The sequence below is a fragment of the Pleurodeles waltl genome, chromosome 7, assembly GCF_031143425.1.
Source record: "Pleurodeles waltl isolate 20211129_DDA chromosome 7, aPleWal1.hap1.20221129, whole genome shotgun sequence".
NCBI classification, from domain to species: Eukaryota; Metazoa; Chordata; class Amphibia; order Caudata; family Salamandridae; genus Pleurodeles; species Pleurodeles waltl.
This window is the reverse complement of record NC_090446.1, coordinates 1,388,560,864-1,388,587,351: the sequence shown is the minus strand read 5'-3', so window position 1 is coordinate 1,388,587,351 and position 26,488 is coordinate 1,388,560,864. Positions and strand designations below refer to the sequence as shown.

The 26,488-nt window shown below is 42.7% G+C and overlaps 1 protein-coding gene across 1 annotated transcript in view; it reads right to left on the bottom strand.

Moving 5' to 3' along the window:
• Nucleotides 1-4,443: 4,443 nt before the first annotated feature.
• The window catches only part of LOC138246388 (insulin-like growth factor III), an 81,961-nt gene continuing 59,916 nt past the window's right edge, over nucleotides 4,444-26,488 (bottom strand). The window contains exons 2-4 of the mRNA XM_069200961.1: nucleotides 25,404-25,578; nucleotides 22,159-22,287; nucleotides 4,444-7,156 (exon numbers count right to left, since the gene is read on the bottom strand). Of these exons, the coding sequence (XP_069057062.1) occupies nucleotides 7,143-7,156; nucleotides 22,159-22,287; nucleotides 25,404-25,578 (318 nt within the window). The 3' untranslated portion in view covers nucleotides 4,444-7,142. The remainder of the gene's footprint in view (nucleotides 7,157-22,158; nucleotides 22,288-25,403; nucleotides 25,579-26,488) is intronic.

The following is a 26,488-nucleotide window of genomic DNA, read 5'->3' as shown; positions in this document are numbered from 1 at the left end:
AACAATTGTAAAATGAGGAAGGAGAATAACATTGCAATATTCTACGTATAGGTGTTTAATTGTGGTCAGTCTAGGTGAATTGCTAAAGGTGACATGAGAAAGCGTATCTGCTCTCAAAGTTGTGCAGAAGTCATTCAACTTTGATCAGAATTCGGTCTCATTTAAATGGGATGTCAGCCGTCTGTGGAGCAGGGTGGCCACCCTTCCAGAGGCAACATATTCAGCCCAGAATCTCAATGGCACCTCAAAACCTTTGCAAGGGACAGTATTTGTGTACTGCACAATTGGCTGGTTTCAAGTCACTCTGGCATCTGACAAGTGCACAGTCCTCACAGTCATCCACCTTCAGCCCCAATAAAACATATAGGTAGTCACAGTGAACATGCTGAACTTTGTTTAAATCCCTTTAGTTAAATAACTCTTATCAGAGTTTTCCAACTTCCAGTTCAGGCACAACCCAGTTTTGAGTTAAGGTTAAACAAACAAGGACATCATGTTACATAAGACTTATTATTCTGATCAACGTGTGCACAACACAGGCTGCAGGATCTCACATTATTGCACAACAATTCCAGGCACATCAGTGCTGTTCTGTACCAATTGTCAGACCCAGTTTTATTCAAAACAGCATTTTGTTTAGGAAATAACAGTGTTTTTCAATCCTAAACCCTCTTTTTCCAACCTGTTTTCCATTTAGATCTATGTAATTGTGTGTCTTGAACCAACAGCAAGCTCCATATTCTCCAACGAAATCTGCAAGTCTGTTTCACTTTGCAAGTATACATTTCTGCAAAGCTTCTCTGCTCTTACATATGCACAAAATATTCAGAACTGGCACATTTATTTGTACAATGAGCAAGTATCTGTGTTTCTCTGAAGGAACTGTGAGACAGGTACTGAGTTAGCTCCATAGTTCTCTTTTCTTGGTTTGCAAGGGAGTCGCTGAATAACTGTACCCCAAAGCAGCATTCTGGTAAGCACTGATAACCTGCAATTTTCAGCACAATATAGGCCATGTATTAGAGCTTACCCCATGTACCTTTTCAGAAGATGATATAGGTGTCCAGAACAAAGGCCTAGGCTTTGGCCCTACAAAATAGACTGATAAAATTAAGTTTCACTGTGGGACTGCGGAATTCCTTAGGAAGTCCATGTCAAAATATTCTTTAAGGATCTGGAGTTCCCCATGATAATACAAACACACAGACATACCTGAAGAAAATGTTATCCTTTAAGTACCCCACTCCCTCCATTCCTCATGAGATAATAGAATTTGAGCAAGCAGTGACAAAGGTCGTTGGAGCTATAGACACCAAAAAATAGACTCCGAGAACCTCGAGTCAAAAGAATAAACAGTAGTCAAGAATCTTGAGATGAAGAAAGACCGTCTGATTAGGGCAGAACAATAGTGATACAGACCAGAGAACAATACCTAACCTGTACCAGTCTACGTAACGAACATAGGACACAAAACAATTGTTGAACACCCTGAAGAGGATATAATTTGATCCTGCAACATATTACACGATTGGGCTTGATGTAGAAGCCAAATATACAAGGCTATTTGTGCACTGGCAGAGTCAGGATTTCAGGATTCAAGGCATCGTCAGAAGTGGGGGGATTTTTTTGTTTCTCTTTTTGCGTCTTGCAGCACCTTTCTGCTAGCAGCAAGTAGTTTAATTGTCCATCCTTAATAGTGCAATAATGAATTGTGGTCAGACCTTTGTTGATTCATCCTATTCTACCATGTAAGTGGCTTGAACACAGTCTGCCTTCAAATCAACTGAGGGTGGATTGCCTTTACTGTAGATCTCCAAGGTCACTATTTCCAAATAACAAACTAGCAACCTCTTTGTAGAAGTTTAAACTTCTGGGCTAGGAATGTTCACTACCAGGGTACGTTTCTGGATTAGATTCCATGACTTCCATTTGGATTGGACTCTTAAACAAGCTAATGTTTGCAATACCATCATACTTGATAGGCTGGCCAAGTCACACCGTCCAATATAAATATGATTCAAAGCAGCCTTTAAACATACACATCCTGTATTCTGCAACCCGAACAGTCTCAGACAAAATCATTGCTGAAACTGTCACAGTGGATGCAGCCCATCAGGGCTCTTCGCAACACGTTCCTTTTTCTCAACGTCTTAGTTCCTTGATAAAGATGGGACCTCACTAACAGGCAGGGAGATTAACCACAGCATTGGTAGTTCTAGTTCTAAGGAACATGAAGCCACCATGTTTATTTTGTTTTCATGGACAGGCAATAAGAAGGTACAAGTTTCTGAGCTTGCCGTTGATGATCTCACTAGGAGATGGTTTTAGAAAATATACTTCTCAAAAGCAGATAGCTCTAAGGTCAATCTATTTGCCTCTCAAGTCTAGTCAATATACTCACTTTATGAATTAAGGATGAGAAAGTGCTGGAATACCAACATTTACATATGCTCGATAGAGGGTCTAAAAGCACAATGATCTCAGTGGTTATCACGTGGTCTAACCGATTCCGTTCTTTGATCTACGACTCTGTTCCTACTTCCTTAAAAGTCCATCTTTCACAAATGGAGGGTGTGATCTTCCACTCTGTTGAACAATTCATGAGTTATGAGACCCAGTTCCGGATTATTAAAAACAACTTTGTATGGCAAGATAAAAACAGGCCTTTACACAGAACAGTCCCCTAGGAAGCAGTACAAGAGCAAGGGGCTCAGTTTACACAGCTAGTCAGATCTTTGGGTTGATTGTCTTACTGTGTTTTTAGTTACTGCAACTCACAGAAGTACTTCCTGGATTCCTTTGTGTTAACAAAACATGTTGGTGATATTTTCACAGGGTATTGTATATCCTTCCAACAAATAGGCAACTCAATCCAGTAAATCACTGATATTAATGAGATCTTGAGCAACAACCTTTGTGTGACCCCTACATGGTATATCACATAGACAGGATGGTTCTAAAGAATCATTTATCTTCTCTTGCCTGACACTGTAGCACACTTTCACATTACCCAGGGCATTTTACTTATCTTCTTTAAATCTAGCCTCAAATGACGTACCCTACATTAAGGGCCTGATTACAACTTTGGAGGAGGTGTTAATCCGTCCCAAATGTGATGGATATACCACCAGCCGTATTACGAGTTCCATAGGATATAATGGACTCGTAATATGGCTGGTGGTATATCCGCCACTTTTGGGACGGATTAACACCTTCCTCCAAAGTTGTAATCAGGCCCTAAATGTCTTATTGGGTATGGTGTTTAACTCATAAAACACCTGAAAGGAGTAGAGGGTAAACTAACCTAGAGTAAATCCCACCAGAAGGCAACTATTAGCAATCACAGTACACCAGGACAACAACCCAAGGAAGGTAAGCCCTAACTAGGGAAGTCAATGCCGGGACAGGGGGACTTACGCTTATGATATTTATCTATCAAAGATGCTGGTCCTTCACCATCAAATAGGTGGCATGTGTCATTGAAGGTCTTACTCCTCACGCATGTTGGTAGTCTTTCAATATGTGTGGGCTTAACCTCATTGGAAGATGTACCTATATAAGGTGGTGTTTTGAAAGATAAGAGGATACCCTATATGTATAGGGAGGGTGAGGGATGAAAAAGGATAATTATCTTCAGTGTGGCAATAATTTTTTTATGCCGCCCTGCGGTAAGATTAGGATCACTACTCATGGTCAAGTTAACGTTCCCTGTAAGTCAGGCCAACATGTGTCAACTCCTGATATCAAGCCAACTACTGGTTTAGGGATTTTGAGGGGACCAAAAATCTCTCAACAATAGAAATCAGTCCACACTTGTAATCACTAAAACATGACATGTTGATGAATCTAAAGTGAAAAAATATATAAAACAACAGATTATTATAGAGCAGGTTTCTCCAGCAAGTAGCTTGTGAGTTACTGGTAGCTCTCCAGCTACCTGTAAGTAGCTCTCCTGTGTGCAGCCCAGCCTACTAAATTAGAAGCTTTTTCTTAGTTGAACTAATATACATTTATCAAATTTGAGAATGTGTATATGATAGGAAACTGTGTTTATGTACAGAACTCATAAACTGATATTTGGAGAAACATGGCAGAATTTCTAAATTATATTTAAAAATGATATTTGAGTGATACATCATGTGGCATTGGATAAACTTTTTACAACTGTTATTACCTCAGTGCCAGAGGCATTGCAGCTATGGCTGTTATGTATTACCCATGTAGAGTCATTCCATATAGACAAAGCCGTTTTTACATTACTGCTGGCAACCTTTCCTGATGCTCTGAGGTGATCGCTGCTAGTAATCTTAAAGAGAGTAGCCATTAATGTAATCTTGTCTTCTGTAGACACTGTTACCACTCTATTAATAAAAGTAGCTCATGATGAGTTTCATTGACTATAAGTAGCTCTGATTACAGAAAAGGTTGAAGACCATTAGGTACGGAGGTTGGAATCACTTTCCAGCTGAAGTAACCTATAATGAGAGAGTAAAAATGTTGACATGATGATTTGCTAATAGAAAAAGAGTCTGTTACACCCTCTGCAAGTTACTGTGGACCATGGCAGAACTTTGTGGAAGGATGTTAAAAAAGTAATAATGCTCTTACCACACACTATGCAAAACAAAGAGGCATATATGGTATTCCCTCTCCTCCCACCATTTGATATTGTCCCAAAACACCCCACACAGTTCTCAGTTTACTGTAGCTGCACTTACCCTAGACACTTGGAGGCTCCCATTCCCTAAAACGTGAGAGTAGGGTAAACTAGTGATCATATTAAAGCTGATAAACAAGAATATGCAGTTAAAAAGTCAGCAAGGACAAGGGAATTAAATCTACAGTATTTGCTAAAATGCACAGCCGTACCGTTCAGAACGAAGGCCCTACCTATTTAAATAGAGCACTTGCTTGCAAAGCTAAAGTGTTCTCCACCTCATGTCCCTTTAGTTTCAGTCAAGTTAATAGCATATAATTAATGCCAGACATTGGGCTATATTGTGCTGGCATTACTTCTGTTACATGACATCATGACATCAGGACTTTGGTAAACAGTAAGCGCTAGTCTGTTCACTGTGATACAGCATACGCATCCAAGATAAAGTTAGCCACATTACCACATCTAGCATTTGTGTACTAGATCGTGTATGGTTCTTCTTATCATCAATGCCATGACTGTCTCCCCTTGTTATGCCACAATAATTGGTCCTCAACAAACTATACTCCGTCGGTCTATTCCCTCAAATACATCAGTACAGTAAGTGAAAAAGCAACCCTGATAGATGTTGTAAATGAAATCCCCAGTGTCGCCACCAGAGAATTGTATAGCACCCTTTGACAAGTCTAACAATATTAATAGTGGTGTCCTCAGTGACTGCTGTAGTGATAGATGAAAAAGGGACCATACATTTATTTTGTATGGGGGTCACAGCCTCAACGAGCCCCTAGAAAGTACCCCCTACCACTGATGCCTTTCATCCCTATATTCATAAACCATCATTTCCCCTAATACACATAGGGGGAACCCACATATTAAGATATCAACGAGATTCTGATATTTAGATAAGGTGTTTCCCAATCATTAATGATGTAAAAACATATCAGTAATGGTTAGGAGCAAAGTAAAATCAAGTCACTTGAAACTCTATGGAAAATTTAAATAGTACCTATATGGAGTAGAATAAAAGACATTGTGTATAATATAGGCAATCTCTCATTCTGTGAAATCACCTAGAATACAATGGTTTATTTTGATATATTTTGATGATCTTCATGCTCTTAGGTTAAAAGGCTACATATATTCTGTACTGAGTAATTCTTTATATGGATCCACTTTTTCCCCTTATAAAGATAGCCAATGTATATCATTTAACCCATGTATATCATTGTGTAATCTGTGTGTTTTTTAAGAACAAAACATATGGGACATCATGGTTTTCACTCCTCTGATCAAGTTTTTTTAATATATGTTGGCCTCCATTGCCAGAAAAAGCACCATTCCCTTTTGGATCAGATTATATATACATGCATGCTTCTACAATAAGGATTCTTTATTGTCTTAATGTGTCCATACTGATGCATGTATAGGAAAGGTGGGCCAGCAGCATTTCAAAGACATGACCTTGTCAGTATGATGGTGGTTAGGCTTAGAGACTGGGCTTAGGCATAGGGTACATATGCTTTTGTGTGTTTTCTTTCGATGGCTATCGGTGTTGAAAATGGCAGTCTTTATTTAGATGGTTTCTACTGGTTACTGGTGTGGTAAATGGGGTTTTATATATTGGACTAAAATTATCAATAGGACAATGAAAATCTAGTACTCAAATAAAATGCCAACTGAAACCACAATATACCATTAGACACTTACGAAGAACCATTGAATACATCTTTAACCAGTGCCAAGATGCAGCTGAAATCAACTGGAATTTTCTCTCGGGATAGTGCATGATTTGATCTTGCCCTGGCATGACAGTGGTGAGTATCTGTTTAAACTTGCACAATCAGTAATTATGTGTACTGTACAGTACCTTGAAAGAATTTGTGCTCTTATTCATTCCAATTGACGTTCAATCACACCAATCACATTGCCTCATCTAGAAAACTCTACTATGCATATAGAATACATTCTTTACTAAAACTATGAAACAGTCATTTTCGATCAGCTTCATTTGCTATGCAATAGGTAGGCAGCCCTCTATTAGGATGAGTCTACCCAGAATTGGCACTCTCTCTGTCTCTCTCTCGCTTTCTTTCTATCTGTGTCTCTTATTCTAATATTTGTTATTTCTTTGTTTTCCTTGTGACACATTTTTCAAACAACTGGAGCCTAGAGACAAATCCCCGACACTTCAAGTCTCAGATCCTTTTTGAGGAAGTTCCATCTTGTCCAGGTTTGAAGGAATTTTTTGGGAAAACCGTAGTGCCATTAAGCATGACAGTGGATGGATTTCAAACCATTGCCTCAGGTAGTTTCCTTATTCCAGACGTCCTCCGTCATTGTGATGCTAGCTGGGGTTTTCTGAAGTTTATATACTGCACTGGATATTGTTCCTTCGGATGTTAACTTCCTTTTCCGAAAGGTTGGCTTCCTAGTTGTATGTTTCATTACAGCTTTTGAATAAGCACACAGAATCTGTCTCTGACTAGGGGCTTCGTTCTAAAAGAAATAGAAATACAATGTTAAACATAAATCTGTCACTTTAACCACGATCAAAACCTGCATGTTTTCTTGTTTGAGGTGGGTGGAAGCAGTCGCGGCTCGCGTGTCGCCGAGGGGGCGGCGAGTGTGTGGGGGGGTATGACAGGGATGACAGCACAACATTAGAAGCAAATATTTAAAAAACACTTACCTCCGCTCCCGGGCCACGCCGTTCCTCTTCTCTTCCGTCTCGCTCCTGCACAGGCTCCCAGCCTGCCCTGCGGCCAGTCCTGACGCTGCTCGGAGAAGCGTCAGGATTGGCTGGGAGCACCCAGCAAAGGCGCTCCCAGGCAGACTGGGAGTCTGTGCAGGCTCTCTCCAGCCCAGCAACTGTGTTGCTGGGCTGGAGAGACCCTTCTGTGCATGTGTGTTTGGCAGCCGGAGATGGCTGGCCAAACCTACATGCGCAGTGAGGGTGAGTGCTGAGCACTCCCCCTCATTGCTCGTTACCGCCGGGCCCCGCCCCTTTCCCCCCAAAACTATAATAAACATGGTTTATTATAGTTTTTGGGGTAAGGTTTTGCAGCTGCCGCTGCTTGCAGTGAGGCAACACTCCTCCACACTTATAGAGGAGCCGCCCCTGGGTGGAAGGCATTTCAGCTAGGATGAAACAGGCCATAGCAAAGAATATTGTTAAAGGGGTCTTCCAGTGAATGGTGCCACAATACGTCTCAAAACCCAAGCTGGCACCATCAAACAAAGGAACATTTGAAAGTGTTTGTAGGTGACATCGTATCTCCTCCGAGGTACTTTCTTTGCTGCCATCTTCATTTTGGGAAAAATGGATGCCCACTCCTGAGTGAAAGTGACATCACTTATAGCTCACAATAGAGAAGGAACTTCTCAGGATGGCCAAGAAAAGTAAGTCTTATGGTCTAATAGATCATTTGCAGAAAGTAAAAATAATTTCCCACAAATAGCCTAATTTAAAATAATGTATAAGGGGGTTAGGTTATCTATGGAAAGGCGTGGGCTTTGAAGTCACAAATCATTATTCCAATCATCCCTTTCAAGGAGTGGGCAGAATTTGTGAAAATACAGATTCCTCTGTCACTGGCACTCCACTGTAACTGCAGGTATGAGGCACCATATATTTTAAATATAATGTAAAACTACTCATTCTGTCAAGAAGAGACACACAAGAGATTTGCCAAGGATTAGGGCTCATTTGCAAGCAAATGTAACACATCAACATTTGCATCCTGTGTAACGTAATGAAAATGTTATATAGTTAGTCATCTAAAGGTACTGCAAAGCTCTGAGATGAACACATTTACAGAAATTTAAGTGGCGACTAGGTGTAAACAGAAGATGGGGAATTTATCATGATCGAACAGGAAATTAGCACCTTAGAAATGGTTAATCTTAGCATAACCCTCTATGACAAGACTGTAAATGTAACCAATGCTTCCTAGAAGAAATTTGGTTTAACCCCTTCTCACAAACCTGAATAGAGTAATGTCTTGAAGGATTAAGGTGCTATATCCTGTGGGAAGCAATCAAACAGACTCAAACTATAAAGTCTTTGAATATCTAGTATATAGTCTTGGGAACTCTCTTTCTAAGCTACTATTCCTCTGAATTATCTCTCATACTCCAGGTAGGGATAAGCTGTTAACTGAGAAATGCTGTGGGCACATAGCCTCTAAATTTATCAACTTTATATTAAGTCATATTTTGTGGAGAATGTAAACTTCAAAGGGATGGGTGAGTAGTCCAACAGTTGTATTCAATGGCCTCCCTTGACACTACTTTCAACCTCCTCTAAAGGAGGGGGGGAATCCTGGACCTATCACCTCCAAGGTCAATGGCCTACAATGCCAAAAATCAATCGAAGTCAAAACAGATCATCCTAAGGTCTCTGTAACCACAAAGTACAATTGGGAAACCCAAAGCCCAAATTACTTGATTAAGAGATATCAAAGGAAAGTGACATAATTGGTTTGCGCCAATAACTGATGGCTCAAAATAACCTTAGAAAGAGATTTTTTTCAGAAAGAAAACTGTTACGTTGGGCTCCACCATTCCTATAAATGAAGCATTAAAACAAAAAAAAACTCTGTTTTAACCACATTAATGAAAATAAATTAATTCTATATTAAAACTAAGGGCCTGATCTAGATCTTGGAAGAGGGGTTACTCTGACACAAAGGTGACAGATATCCCATCCGCCGAAATCTAACTACAATTGTTTTCTATAGGATTTAGATTTCCGCAGACAGGATACCCGTGACTGTTCTGACGGAGTAACCCCTCCTCTGAGATCTCAACTAGGTCCTAGATGTCTAATCTGAAATTAATATTTAAAAAACAAGAGAAAATGGAATTTCGAAAATAATTCCTCTGACATCAATTTCCTCATATTATTGTCAAAGTCATTATTGGATCCAAAACAATGATACTGAACCAATCCGGACATGGTAAATGTAGCCAAGGTACATTTTTCTCCTTGATAGGGAATGTTAAAATGCTCACGGAAACATAACATCCGTTTATGATGTAGTGAATACGAAAAATAAAATATTGAGACACAAAAAGTGAGCCAAGAGTACAGGCACACAAACTCCACTGTGTTCTTGATACCTTGCCCTCACTAAGGACGAGTGGATATCCTGAGGGCTTGAAAATTGTGACATTCAAATTGTGGCTTTATTTGAAGCCACCTTGCCCAATCTCCCTACTATATTGGGACAGACTGTTGAAATATAAGGGTTCTGCATATGGTTTCACTCCATTCTAGTGGAGAGGAGGCAAGCCTGCCGCACCAGACCAAGCTTCATAAAAAAAGTTAACTTAGCAGTAGAGAAAACACAGAAGCAGGATGCAGGGAATCCTAAATTAGAGCACAACAAAAATAATTCCAAACAGATACTGAAAAATACATCTAGAAATTATATGAGGAAGGCCAGAAAGTTATTAAAGTGACATGATAAAATTAAAAGGAATTCATATGATTCCCAATCAAATCATTATGATATGGTACCAGAATATTGAATACTGAATATGGTGCTGCACAAATATTGTAGCACAAATATTGATGATCAACATATCGACACTGTAAGTATATGTAGGTAAGTATAGGTTATTTACACTCAATTCCACATATATATATACATTGACAAAATGTATATATCTTCAAACTTCATAAATATGTAATTACTACTGATACTTCCTGTAAGTGTAAGAAGAGCCAGGGATGTGTCAATGGAGGCAGAAGAGGCCAGGAGCAGCCGCCACAAATCTCAAGCGGGGGGGGGGCAAGGGAGAGCGGGAATAAATACAAATTTAAAATAAGCTTCTGTCTTCTGATGGTGTCCCAGCAGTCACTGGGTCACCAGCACAGGCTCCGCACACAATCCTGGCACTGTTCTCATGCTATACCTAGCATGAGAGCAGTTCCAGGATTGGTCTGAGTGGCTTGGTCTGCTGCTCAGATACTGCTTTGGAGTCTGTGCAGTTTCTCCAACTTGGCTGAGCCAGCATCTTAAAAATGAAACAAAATACTTTATTTCTCAGTATCTGGCTCTTAGCCAGTGGGGCGACGCCCCTCCGCTATTGCGGAGGAGCCACTGCTGAAATAGGCAAGAGACAGGGTCAGACAGGGACAGCAAACAGTCCGTGGAACCCAAAAAAATGGCCTTTATTTGTGAAATGGGTAGTAAAAAATGTGGCCCACATTTCTAAACAGAGGAATTTGGAACTTTTTAAGATGTGCTGTTGAGGGTGGTCTTTTTGGTGTGATGGGAGGAGGCGCATACATTTGTGCATGCAACATGTGGTAGTTTCTGCATGCAACATGTGGTAGTTTTTCGGAAACGAAGCAGTACAATTCATTATGCTCCACCTCTATCAAAAGGATGCAAAACATTGACACACACTTACTCTTCTGCCTGCAAAGGGTATATGGTCCATCAAAGTTACTTTCAATGAGATAATAACATACACAATATCCTTCCTCATTAACCCAAACATATCCCCCTCCTTTCCTCTCTCTTTATCCCACTTTTCCATGACTGCTGTCCCCTTCAGTGCTTTAGACAACTGCGCCATCTTAGTCTGGAGTAAAGAATGTGATTTACAGGTTACACACAATGTTTTGTAGCAGGTGCATTAACCTTAAAAGTTGATTATTATTCTAACTTGGGAGCAGTAGATTACATACTGATCTTGTTACAAAGTTCATTCTCACCCTCGTAGTGTATTGAAAGCATTATAACAAGAGGTACCGGATGCCCACAGATCATCTCTGCAGCCTTGGCCCCCTTTAGCCTGCTTACCACCGCGTATACTCGCCCAGCAGATATAGCTGAAAAGATACCTTGTAACTAATGTCCCTACTATGGAAAAGTGATGGCAACCAGGATTTGACAGGTTTGAATCATGTTGCTTTAAACTCAGTCTTTCATTCTTAGTGGTGGCCCTTGCCAGGGGCTTCAGGCGCAGCACTGGCTTCTTGGAAGTGCCACTTACTGACCCTTGCCACAACTCCTAATTATGTAAACGAACAATGTTCATGAAAACACAACTTTTATGTTTTGTATGAACACTGCCAGTGAACAGATCACGCCTCCCAGCCTCATTTCCATGCTGCTGATAACAGGAGGAGGAGGGGGCTGAAGCACAATCCAGCTACACAGTACTGTACAAAAACATGACACTCTGTGGGTGGATGTCTGGATTGTGCATGTCTGAAAAAAACATAGCTCAACTGCAAACAATTGTATGACAGAACCACTCATGCTGGAACAACGCATGCCTTAACAATGTGGTCAGAACTACGACCGAGTTGTTTCCATGCATGCCTTTACCACGCATGTCTTTACAACAAATTTTGTTGTAAAAGCACGCCTAATAAAGGCATACGTGGAAACGGCATGCGTGGTTTTGTCATACAATGAGGCTGAAAACTACCCCCACCCCCAATAGCTAAACTACCCTAATCCCCACCCCTGAGACCTAAAAAAAAACTATCCCAACCCCCCCACCCACCTCTAAAAACTAAAGTGCCCCGATCCCCCACCCACCCTGAACCCTAAAACAAATGCTGGTGCTTGCAGACTGGGAAAATGCTTGGCTTGGGGCATCTTTGGCAAAATGCTGGAGCTGGATAATTGGACAAAATTACTGGCATAAAGTAGGGTATATTAGGGAGTACCTATGGGAAAATGCTGGTGCTGACAAAATGGAGGTAATTATTTTCCTCAGAGAGGGTAGCCATGGTATATGGGGGCCTAATGGACGGGTTGGGGGAAGAAAACCATGATAAAATGCTGGCTCTGGAATATTGCAAGTGATTTATCATGTACGGGCCACCCATGGTATTGGGACAGTATCAATGGCAAACTTCTGGTACTGGAATACTGTATATAATTCTTGAGGTAAGGGGTTACCCATTACAAAATGCTGGCACTTATACAAAGAAGGTAATTCTTAACATATGGGGAATTCTGAAGACAAATTTTGAACAAAATAGAGGGATCTCCCGGCATGTATTATGCCTCACCACTTTCAAAGATCATCAGCCTCTGGTTTCATTCTTCTAATAAAAAAGTGTCTTGCAAAGGGGCACATCACTTTTAGGTGGGCAGTGCTACCACACCTCACTACCACCATGCCCACCAAGAAGTACTACTTCTTCCATCTGCATGCTTTCCGCTTCCACATTCAGAGACAACAGGTGAACCAACAGGGTAATAGTCTGTGTTTTCCCTTCACAAAGTAAGTGACCCTCTAGCTCAGATTGGATGGATCCTCCATAGGCTCTTCAGAGACCATTAATGGTTCTTTTTGCCCTTTATCTCATTTCAGTGTTTGACTACAGGGCACCGCATTAGTCCCGCTTCCCTGGGAAAATGACTACCCATATCTAAAATGAGCCTAGAGATTGAACACATGGTATTATCATGAGCCGGTGTCCACCATTTGCACATGTGCCATTCACTAGTTTGACTTCGCTTTGCCTTGATTGGCCATAAGACTGGATTGCACTGGACTAGTGTCACCAACAGGCATGTCTATCAGCTATTAAGTACATGTCTGTCTGTGTCATTTCTGATGTCACAGGTACCCTTTTGGACCCCAGATATGGTACATTCAATGGGAGTACCACCATTTACGTATTTTTTCTCATTGTATGACTGAATGAGCATGTGAAAGTGAGAGCAGTAATCTATAACGGAGGAGGCCTGCAGACTCCTGGGGGGCCCATTGAGATGGCTCAAACATGTTGACTAAATTTAGGAATCTGGAAACATTAATACTCCCTGAGATCTCCCCTTCTATTTTAACAGTGACATAACCACTGAATAACATATATTGACCATACCCACTGAATAAAATATATTGATCTGGGTACCGTTTCAGGGATCTTTAGACACATTGCGATCCCCTACCTAGCACCACCTGGTGAGTCCACAAACACCACCAAAGAGCTCTCAACTAAGTCGATTGAGCCCATCACCAACAAGTGCCGGGCTGAGGTAGACAACCTTATGATGTAGCATGACACCTGGGAAGGTATGTGAGGGTTCCCCTAAATTTTTTAGGACTGACAAGACAAATTCACATGTCTAAGCCTGACAACCAGATCTGATAAGCTTAAGTGAACCTTTAACGTCATAGATCAGTTTCCCAAAGTTACTTTTTTATGCTTTGTTAGATTATTTGGGACTTGGCCAGTCTTGTCTGTTCTTCCCCCTTATTTTTTTTGGCGGATAATATAGTCTAGGGTGGAGAAGCCAAAGAGACAGCCTGATGCAGGGACCAGATGGCATAGTTTGCAGGTGTTTTGATCATCAGACAATATTGTGTGGTCCTGAAGGGGAGGTTGGAGCCAGTAGAGAGTGCTAAGGCCGCACCACTTCCCAAGACTTGTATCCATCTTAGCGGTAGGCTAGCTCTTCTGTAGTCCCCAACCTCAGAAAACAGTAAGTAGTAGCAATCGGTGTGAGCATGGCCTAGGACTCTCTGACACCAGCAAAATTATTGTGACTATAACACTGCAGGCAGAAGTAATAATATTGTCATATTTCCCTCCGTCCCACCGCCCACCCGCCTTTGTGGTTAGCTACTGAGGCCATTTGGGAAAGCCCCCACTGTGGCATCTTCAATTTGCTTGCCAAGTGTGTAGGCCTCCCAAAGAAATGAACATTCTACATAGGCTACTCAGGAAAAGGGAGGGTGTAGGGGAGCAAGCTTTTATTTCTTTACCCTCACTGATCTGTAAGCAACACACTTTTGCCTCCTGAATAAGAGTACTGCAGGGGTTAGAGAAAGGACAGGAGATGAACAGAAAGGGAGACAGATAAAGGAACTGGAAAACGAGGAGAGCATAGTGGTAGCAAGAACAGGAGGTATAAAAGATGGGGTGGAAACAAAGAAGAGTGGTGAAGAAAGCTATTACATGGGAGGTTGCCAAATGTGGTGCTCTGTCGACTTGTGAGGATGAATTACTTACTTTCATTAGGGTCTATTGGTACCCTTGATATGTCACCGTGATACTACTACTGCTACTTGTGAGGATGAATTACTTACTTTCATTAGGGTCTATTGGTACCATTGATATGTCACTGTGATACTACTACTGCTAAGGCTGTAAGGGCCCACTACTATTTAAGTGTGCCCTTACAGCCGTAGCCTGGCAGAGTCTTCCTACTCCTCATTATCTGGGCAGATGATTTTTCTAAATTGAACAGTCAAAACATCATTGAAGAAATAGACACTCTGGTCCCTATTCACAAACGTAAACTTAGACACAATGTCTAAGTTTAGACCTGAAGTCTAAGTTTAGACCAAAAGTATAACTAAGACCATCTATCTAACTTTTGTCCCAAATCATTCACAAGGACACTGCCTCAACCTATTTTCAATTATTTCTGAGCTCACAGAAGTTATCCTGTCACACCATAATGTGATTAACCTCTCCAATGAACACATATTCTGTAAAAAAAAACACCTGCTGATTTCACACAACTGCTTCTCACATATGATACGGTTGCCCCTTTGTCCACCTGCAAATCTAATCCTATAAAACCCAATAAGTAGTTTACAGATAACCTTTGTCACTTGAAAGCTCAAGGCATGGCCATAGAAAGACACTGGAATAAATAAAATCTACTATATCAACATATCACTTGTATATTAGTGTTTATAAATGCGCTTGCACCAGAGCCAAAAAGGGAGAGTTACACACTAAGATTACTGAAGTAGATAAGGCAACCAAAAACCTTTCATGCTTAAAAGGCGATGGGAACCCATAAACTAATAACTATCCTCCTGGTACCCCCAAATGAGTGTGTGACAACCTACTTGCCTCCCTCTCTACGGGATCGAGATCTCAGACAGGCCATCATCTCCCCTACTGTAAAGAGCCCTTCAAGGAAACCTTACATTCTTTCAAACAACCTATCAGAGGCTTATCCTATGTTGCAATGACACTTAAACAGTAGTCATTTGTTAACTTTCCTCATACCTGGACTCAAACAGTTGGCTTTCCTTCGGGTAGAGTCTACACTATTAAATATCAGGAAAGAACTACTCAATAACCAGGACTGAGTCATGTTCTCTGCCTTGACTTTATTGGACCTCTTGTCCACATTTTAACACCATCTGCCAAAAGTTGCTCCTCAGTAGCAGGTGTCATTTGGTTGGCATCGGTATTATAGTGCTATTTTAGTTTACCTCCTTCCTATAAATTATATTTTATTAAAGTACAGCAAAAAAAACCTGTGGTACCCTCTCAGTACCTTGGATCAGATACATAGAAGACTGGAAATGGTTTTCATCCTGGAAAACAACTAGACATCTCTTGGAGTGGTATTATCAACTGAAGGAATCCATCTACCCCTCATGCTGATAGAAGGGTGACTTGGGGAAGAGTCTGCAAGATGAAGGTTCAGAAACTAGTTTTAAGCATCTGAGCAACAGGCCTGAGGAAATAAAGAGAGAATAGATGCAGGCACAGGAAGGGCTAGCCAGACGTCTTCCCAAATTAATTGATTTTTAACAATCTCCTAAATCATATTCCAAGTGTAGACAAAGTGGTAGAGAGCTTCTTAGAGATGTGACTTGCACAAAAAAGGCCATTATTCCAATGGTCTTGTAACGAGTTGGATGGTCATCAATTAACCAAAATTCCAGAGGTAATGGAAGTGACATCACACCCACCCATTTGACTCAATCACATAATAGGTAGTGACATCAAACGCTCTTTGACATTAACTCTTCCCAGGAAGAGATGGCACATGAGTTTGATCCTGATAACATCATGATAATTGACATTGCTGACAACAGTTACTAACAGAGATAAATACCTGTTTGATATACCATCTATATAGTAAATAGGGTTATCACATGTTAGGAACAATGCACATTCCTCTCTTTTACTGCATGAAACTTAAGTACTTGATGGACGGAAAATCACTAGGAACCCAAATTATTCATACCACAATCTGTGAGGATTTAATAGTTCCTCTAGTTTATGCCCCTAATACTGCAAGGATATACTGTTTATTTAAATTGTAGGGCGATGATTAAGAAACAACAGCTGTTTTGCCCATCTGTATTAATTCACGCAGACCATATTTTGAATGTGAATCATGTTATTTACAACCTGTTCCTTTTCATAATTAATACACTTTCATTATGATAACTTGTAAGGCGTTCTCACCCATGCAAAGCACAGATGTGAAGTATTTTCAACCATACCACCTTGCGTGTTTTTATAGTAATGAAAATCGAGCACATGTTGATTAAATTGTATGGCATTTTTTAATTCAAATAGGAGAGTGTGCCTTGCATGTTGAATTTATTTGTTCAAAGGAACTAAAAGGTTAATGTCCCAGATCGCAGGGGAAGCTGCCAAAAGCAGACAGGGCTCATCAGGGCACTGTTTACCTTTTATTCTTGGCATTAGCTTTGCTACCACTGAGGCCAAGCGTTTTAACAGCAGTGCCAGGGGTCGCAAAGGGCAACCCAGGAGTCACGTGGGTGACCCCTGGGAACCCCAAAATGGCGGCATGATAAGTTGGATGGGTAGACAGTAAGTTAAGATAGACATTAGACATTCTATTAGAGATAATTGGGCAAACAACATTGACAGGAAAGATGCAGCTAGACCATGTAAGACTTTGTGAAGAAGGCAGCTGAAATTGGGAACGTTGCTGTTTCTTTTACAGTGAGCCAGTAGAAGGCTTTGTGTCTAGCTGGAATACGGCCATTGTAAGAAATGGGATTTCTGGTTGGCTAGGGTGTGCACTTGAGCCAGGCAGAAACAACCACTCTAGTCAGGGCGAGTCAGTTACACACCAAAGATAACCTATGCTCACCCCCAGTAGCTTGGCACAGAGCAGTCAGACCTATCACCAGAGGTCATGTGTAGAGTGTTTGCACCTCACACTCGCATCAGTGACACAATAAATACACCACTAAAGAGACTCTGCGCATAATTGTATAAAATATAAGTATTATATTCTGTTTAGCATATACAGAATCAACAACCGTTATAGGTACAAATCCTGAGTCAGCACTTCTATCTTGGCTAGACAAGTATAAAGATGTCATATGTCACAACATCAGGCCAAGGGACACCTCAGGTAGGTTAGGTGTAGTAATCACATGAATCACCATAAGGTATCATAACATTAATTATTGTGCAGCTTATACCAACTCTGAGGAGAGACTTATCATCCTATGCATAGCAAGACTAAGGGCCAGATGTAGCAAAATAACATTTTGCGACTTGCAAATTGCGAGTCATAGCGACTCGCAATTTGCAACTCGCAAAATGTTAGGCAGAAAGGCGTCTCAGACACCTTCTGCGACTCGCTATGGGGTCGCAAAGACCCACCTCATGAATATTAATGAGGTGGGTCGCAGTTAGCGACCCCATAGCGAGTCCATGCACTCACAGGAATGGTGGCCTGCTGGAGACAGCAGACTACCATGTCTGTGACTGCTTTTTTAATAAAGCAGTTTTTTTTTTCTTTTTGCAGCCCGTTTTCCTTAAAGGAAAACGAGCTGCAAAAAGAAAAACTTTCAAAACCGTTTAGTTTCGTTTTTTTCAGAGTAGGCAGTGGTCCATAGGACCACTGCCTACTCTGAAAAAATATTTTTTGGGGCATTCACAAAGGGGAAGGAGTCCCATGGGGACCCCTTCCCTTTGCCGAATGAGTTACCATCCACTTCAAGTGGATGGTAACTGCGAGTTGGTTTGCGAACGCATTCGCGGTCACAAAGCAACTCAGCATGGCGATGTGGTCGCAAATAGGAAGGGAACACCCCTTCCTATTTGCGAGTCGCAGCCTCAAACTGCGAGTCGGTACCAACTCGCAATTTGCTGTTGTGCATCGCGTTTGGCCTTTTGCGTGTCGCAAACTGCGTTTTTCGCAGTTTGCGACGCGCAAAAGGCTTCCTACATCTGGCCCTAAGATCGCTATCTGTCCCTTATATATAATTTGCTGTGCTGAGCAATGTAGGGTGGATGCAACATACATTAGTAAATACTGTGACAAAGGTGTAGAATGAGACCAGTCCCGTAGACGCGAGGAATAAACATTTCATAGAGGTTACTTCCAAAGTGACCCATCTGTGTTTTCCTTGAGACCATCACTACCCTAGGCACGGTCACCTAGTCATGAGGAAAGCCTTGAACCCTACTCCGGTCACCCCGGGTTCCCAGAGGCCAAATGTAGGAAGAGGTGGCTGGGCTCTCAAAAGGCGCCCACCCTCCTAAGCTCTGGCAGGTCAGGCAGACAAACTCACACTCCTCTCCAAGAAAACCGGAAAGCCTGCGAAGGGGCACTAAGAGACCTTTCCTCCTCTCTTGGCCCTAGCCAGCCCTACGGTACCTTTGTGGGGGGTTGGGGCAGTCCTCACTCCATGGATCATGCAGGAACATGCTGGGCTGTGCTGGGCTGTGCAGGGCTGCACCGGGCTGGCAGGGGTGACGCTTACACACAGGGCTTGTCTCCCGGCAGGTGCGCAAGTGCAAAGGTGTTTCCTCCTGCACTTCGCACTTACAACAGTTGAGGGGGAGCTGCCAAGGGGGATTCCACCCAGGCGACATGAAATCCCCAGTCCAGAGGAAGATGCCACCAGATGGTGCCTTTCTCTGGTGGCGTATGTCACAGTCCCCCCACTAAAGGGGACTGGGTCAAGAATACTCCAGTTGGTGTTGTGTACCTGAGGCAGGGGATTCCCCTGGTGTTGCAGCAGCTCTCGGGTTTCGGAAATGAAGTGCTTGGGAGCGGGGCGTATGCAGAGGCCTACACAGATTGATCTCAAAGGGCACAGTGTTAATCAAAATGATGAGTGAGTATGCTGCGAGATCAATAAGTACTTCTCATATACTCTTCATGGCTATACAATAAGCCAGCGCTCGCTTGTGTGGAACCAGAATTCAAGGGGAACATAATGACAATAAAGTGCTCGCTACACGCTAATTTGGGGAGCACTGGGGGGCACCACGGAAGACAGGAGGCAGCAGGCCAGCACATAGGGAAGTTCCCACAATGATGGTTTCTCCTGATGACACAGCAGCTCCTGGTAATGTGCCCCTTGTGGAACCAGCGTCAGGGATCAGCTGGCAGCAGGCAACATGCAGAAAAGTCACCCAGCAGCAGTAGGTAGCAGGGCAACCACAGCAGAGCAGTCCAGATGAGTTATTTTTGCAGTCCAGCAGAGGGTCACTCCCAATTATCAAAGTGTTTTCCAAATCAAGGGGCGACAGCCCCTCTACTTATACTCCAAAAATGCCTTTGTCTTGGGGGTAACTTCAAAAGAACCCTTTCAAGTGAACCACAACACCCTTTCAACCCAGCCCTGGCTCCAGACATCAGTAGGGGATAATCAGTCCATTGTGCCATGGCAGGACACAGCCTAGTCACATGTAAGGTATGAACGACCCTCTCTCTCCCCAGCCCTGTCAGGCTGCAAAGCACTAGTGTTATAAGCACAGAGAGATGCCCACTTTCTAAAAGTGGCATTTCTAAAATAATAATGTAAAATCCACTGCTACCAGTAAGCAGGATTTCTCACTACCATTCCAAACATACCAAACATACCCACGCTATTCTTTACAGATCAGAAATTACCACATAGAAATATATAAGGGAATTCCTAATGCAAACCTATGAGAGGAACAACACTCACTGTAGTGAAAAATGAAATAGGCACATAAGATTATGGGCCTCATTTCAAGTTTGGTGGATGGAAAATCCCATCTGCCACACTCCTGAGAGGGTGGCCTCCGCCTACGTGACACCCTCTTCGCCAGAGTCATTACAAATTTCCCACTAGGTCGGCAGGTGGAAACATGAGTTTCCACCCACCAGCCTAGAGGGAAACAGGCTACAGCACTGTCTCCGACTTGTAATCGAGCCGGCGGCAATGCTATAGCCAGCAAGGTGCACCAGCACCCTTGCAATGTTCACTGTCTGCAAAGCAGATAGTGAACATTGGGACGGTGCTGAGCACGGGGGCCCCTGCACTACCCATTTCCCCAAACCTGTTCTCTGCCAGCTTTTATGGCGGTGTTACTGCCATGAAAAGGCTGGGGGAGAACAAGGTTGTAATCCACAGGGCAGCGCTGCATACAGTGCTGCCTTGGCCCATTAGGATATCCACCACCGCCAGACCACCAGGATCCAAGATACACAGCTCCCTGCCCCTAGGGCTATCTAGGGCCTACCTTAGGGCCTGACTTAGGGGTAGTAAAAAGGGAGTTTAGACCTTGGCAAGTAGTTTGACTTGCCAAGTCAATGTGGCAATAAACTGCGCATGCAGGCCCTGCTATGGCAGGCCTGAGACAAGCTGGAAAGGCTGCTTCTGTGGGTGGCGCAATGTGCTCTGCAGGCTCACTAGCAGCATTTAATTTGCAAGTCCTGGGTACACTGTATACCACTTTACAATGTAAAGGTAAATTAAACAAGCCAAACAGGTGTAGGCCAATTATACCAAGTTTTAGGGGACAGAGTATATGCACTTTAGTACTGATTAGCAGTGGTAAATTGCCCTGAGTGTTAAAGCCAACAAAAAGAGGGTCAGAAAAATAGAAGAAGAAAGGCAAAAAGATTGAGGATAACCCTGCAGGAAGGGCAATTTCCAACATCCATGTTCTTTTAGGCTGAAAGGGAGATGAGCAGGATGGTTCTAGACAATTTGAGTTTGGATAGTCATTGGTTAGGGAGTCCACTGTAGATGCTAATGCAGCTGTGAAAGTGATAAAATTGTTGATAACGTGCTGTGGAATATTTCTCTTCCCTAGAACACTAGGGAGTGTTGTTTCCAAACATTTAAACATTTTGGCTGTCAAAAAAAGAAATGTTTCTCAAAGAGTAGTTCAAACAACATCTTTTTTGTCTGTATCAGACGTCCTGACATAACACTGCGTGACAGATTGTACCATGCAGACAGCACCTCTCCACTCATACCTTTGCAGTGTTGGCACTGCACAGGCAGGTTGGCCACTGCCCATCTGCTCACTGGCCCCACCCATATACATCAATTGGCCCCTGCTGACATTTAAGGTGGGACTGGGCAATGGGCACTGATTGGTGCATTGAGTGCCTGTACATATAGCAGCAGGAATACTTTGGAGAGAGGGAGTTTGGGGAAAGAGTGTGTGCACCTGTCTTGGTGAGCCAAGTGGCACTGATGTGTTTTTCAAATGTAACTACACCACCTGCACCAGCAGGTCCAATATGACATGATGCAGCACCTTCCATACCATGGGAGACGCCAAGTGCAATCTGCTGTCATCTGCATGGCGCTGCCTGCTGCACCGTAGCCATTCTAAAATAGACTTTGGCCCACATTGCCACAAAGCCGGCCAACCACACTACAAAACTAGCCCCATACAGCCATAAAACCAGCCTACCCATAGACATGTCAGATTTGCCAGACATATTGAACTGTGTGTAAAAAGAAAGGTTCATTCCCATGGACAAAGGTTGTCTTCTTACCATTTGGACTGGTCACGTTGTTGACTGGCGCCGCACAGTAAGACTCAAGAATGGCCACGCTACAGCTACAAAAACAGCATTCCTCTACGATGCCAGTCCGGGTCCTGCTGCGTACTGGTGCAGTCATGCCTTAAAAGAGATTCAAAGTTACAGAGTTATTTACCAAAGTTATCTGACTGGGAGGCATGAAGGTGTAACATGTCCTCTTACAGCATAACGTATTTAACATAACTGAGCACATCGCAGTAGTAGTAGTGGGCAAGCGTTTAGAGAAACAGACAGTTTTATGGGTGTAAAGCTACTGTTGTGTCATGAGGAGAGGTCACACGAAGGCAATGAATCAGAGGGAATTGCAGACCAGAGGCTTTGCTATTGATATCCTCTGTTGTAGTGCCTGGAAACTGAAAATATTGCTCAATCTATCCTGACTCTGTGAACGCTTCTTCTTGTGTGTCTGTCTTCTGCAAGTTCAGCCCACATTACACCGTTTTGTAGCTCCTGTAGACCTAATATCTATCTCATTCAACTTTCTTCTAACTATTAAAATTTGGTCAACCAGTAATCCAAGACAGGGCCAGCTTTAGCGTCGCTGGCGCCCAGTGCGACAATCTTTGTTGTTGCCCCCTAATGCTCTGTTTCTCCATAGATCCCCTCACTGTCATCCTTCAAAGATTCCCCTCATCTCTTCATAGCCCTATCTCATTTGTATTTAATTTCTTTAATAGCGCTAATCAAACCAGTTCAGGGTTTCAGAGCACTTTACATCACACACACATTATACAGAGACAATGAATCCTACAAGCGCGTAAGTCAATGTATAGGAAATGTTACATAAGACATTGAGGGCCAGATTTAAGGGAAAATTATGGTGTGAGAGGCTGCGCCAAATTTGGCAGCGTTGCCCACCGTCATTTTCGTAATGCAGGTATGCACCATTTTAAATAGAATACAGCGCACCCCTGTGTTGCCCCCTGCGCCTGTGCTGAATTTGCTGCTGTGCAAGGATGGCTGCATTGAGGAGGAGATTGTTTTTGTGGAGGAAGGAACACCTTCTTGTACAAAAACAATCTTAAATGGTGATTTGCTCTTTCTATGTGTGCTGCAAAATGCAGTACACATACAAAGAGCAAAAATCGAGGAGAAATTAAAGCATTTGCCATACCCGGGGTGGCGTTAGATTTTAGTGCTACCTCAGGTTTACGAAAACTCATAAATCTGGGGCAGCATCAAAATGCAATCGGTGCTGCTGTGGCACGCCCACAGCAACACCCACTGCACGCCCCTTCCACATGAAGTGCTGCGTGTGAAGGGGCCATATGTACAAGGTGGCGTTAAGCCACAAAAGTGGCTTAACGCCATCTTGTAAATACGGTGCAGTGCATAGCGCCACCGGAGAATCACTAAAAGTGATGTTGCGGTGGCGCGAGGGGCTCTTAAATATGCCCCTTGGGGATACAAGCTGTAGAAGTCACATGTCATCCATACTGGTACGCAGTATACTTGAAGAGTGCTTGGTCTGGTGAAGTACAAACTCAGGATTTAAAACATAACACAGAGGTTGGCATTAGCTTTATAATAAGAATTTATTTCTACCAAACTAGCCCTTTTTTAGCAACCTTAGGGTAACAAAAGACTAGGGAAAAAACATAAAGTTCTAAACCTCTACTATGAAGTGTGCATGCAGCACTTAAAAGCCAGTTCATAGGTCACTGTGCAACATTAGGGAAGTAGCTTATGAACTGCAAGTAACAAAAGTATTTATGTGACAAAAGTAGTAGCCGACTAAGATAGCTACATAAAATATAATTCTGTGATCTGCATGTTACACGTTTTTTAACAGGCACATTGACCCTCTGCACTACTTTATGATGAGTCAAATCTAGTATTAGAGAAAATTTGGATCTCAGATGGTACATTAACCACCAGAGTTATCTTGACATGTTTGTTACGGCCTGAGCATTGCTAGGATCACAAATAACTCTGAAGCAGGTGCTTTTAGATCCATGAGATATATCGGAAAGCCGCACCCCCCATAAGCTCGACCCCAGGTGCGATGGCACCAGTCACACCGCCCAAAAGTCCGCACTGATCTAAGAAAATACAAGGTCCCTGGACAGATCCATACCCCACCCAGCGGAAGAGCAAATTCACTAGAATTCGGTATCAATATACAGACCTCTCCTTACGGACACACATATCCGCAAAAGCACAAACAGTTGGGCAGAAGGACAATGTACCATCCTGAAGCCGTCTTTAGAATCACCAGTCAAGTCATGGTCCTTTCTGATCTCCTTGGCTGCAGCATCCTGCTTGCCGGTGTTCTTGTTGCTCATGTGGATGCTATTGCACCACTCATATATCATCTAAAGTATACAATGTATTTGTATCCCCAAAAAGGCAGATCGCCATATTAGAGGCAAATGCTTTGAGTGAGCGGTCCCCTATCCTCTTTCATGCATTGCTGATAACACCTTTCTCTCTCTCTTCCTCCACAAGTCATTGTAGCCAGGTTACTATGTGCCTGGTTTGGATAATTAAACTCTGAATGGAACCAGGAAGTAGTCTTTCTGCTCGCTTCATTCATTCAGATCAATTTGGATTGGCCAGCCTGCAAAGAAGCATCACCTTGACAAAGTCTATGATCATGGGCATGGGTTCTGCTGTCACCTGACCCCCTCCTACCCCAAAACCCATGGTTACAGTGGCAGAGGAAGGCTGAGGTACAGCAACAAGTGCCTGATTGGCTGAAGGGCTGCCTGATTTGGACTAAACCCCATCTCATCTGCCACTGTGTATGAACATAGGCTTGTACTGAATTCAATTACATGTTCTCTGCACAGGCCAGGGGGAGCATTGAACCAGAGGCATCCAGTAGAGCTGTCTCTCTTTAGAATCTGATCTTGACCTTGAGGACTGAGGAAAAGGTGACTATGAAAAGGGTGTGCAGCTGCTGGATCTGAAGTACACGCTGAGAAGCTGCTTGAAATCACCTCAAGAACTCAAGGACCAATGTGCATGAGGACCGCTGCGTAAGTGAGGAGAAGCCCATAAGGAGTCAAACCATGATTAAGGATTTCTAATGAACACCCCACAAACTAAACTAGGGACAGTGAGACTGAACACTTCTTCCAATGGCCTGAACATCAGTGAAATTTATGCAAAAATAGATGGAAATTACATAAAAAGCACAAAACGAAACTCACTATGTATTACTGGGGAGAGAAAAAGACAAACACACAACTTACTGAAATAGAAGCCGGTGGGCTCACAGATAAACTGCAAAATGTCCACCAGTTCAGCCCCGCAGAGCATCTCTTTGGACCGGTGTGGGAGGCAGCGGCCCTCGGACCGGTCCAGGTGCGCCGCGAGCAGCAAGGACAGGCACAGCAACGTCTGACTGAGAAAGCGTAGCGATGCCTTCTGGGAACCCGGAAGAGAAGTACAAATGACAAGGATCAAAACCACACTTTTGATGAGAATTCTTTGCATTACATTTGTATCAAAATTACTTATTATGCCCCTTTCAGGTGCCAAAGTGCATTTGTGGACGGCTGGTTGTATGTGATTCATGGGCTGTTGAATTGTAAGGTAGCCTCACTGGGACATGTTTTGATCTTGTGTGGGGTGACCAAAGTTGTGCCAAAACGGTTCACCTTTCCTCTGCGCCCTTTACCACTGACCATAACTCTTTGCACCAAGACTCTCTCAACATTTACTGGCAAGGAACATTGTGTATTTTGGCCAGTGTTGAACAAACTGGTCGTCCATACACTCAGACCAGTTATAATTTATTGGTGTGCTGTTTTGCAAAATTTGCCTATTAGTGCTTTTTATAGGCCCATATGTTAATATTCACGACACTGTCAGCTGTGCCCTTATACAATTATGATGCTGTAATAAGCTGCATTAGCTATATCATGCTTGTGGGAAGGAGCACCTTTTGGAGTTGTTCCCAGTACTTTCCTTGACTGGATTTAATTGTATTGTCTCAGTACTTGGAAATCACTAACTGGACTCCCAGTGCTAAGCGATTCACTAATCCCAGCTGAAGTATTTAACAGCAATGTAGTAAATGCTACATATGTGGCATAAATGGTTAATTCCACAGATGGGCTGCAGTGTAGATTTGCATTGCCTACATGAGTGACTTTAAAAGAAAGGCTTCAGGCCTACTCGCCTGGTTGTTGCCCTGTTTCAGACAGCACAATTCAAAGGTAAACCATGTTGACATGGTGTAGGGCTTACCTGGCTTTTCCCTCCCTCTGGGCTTGACTGTAACCTGGTATGATTGATCCATATCTGAATTAGTTTACATTTCAACGTCCCCAAT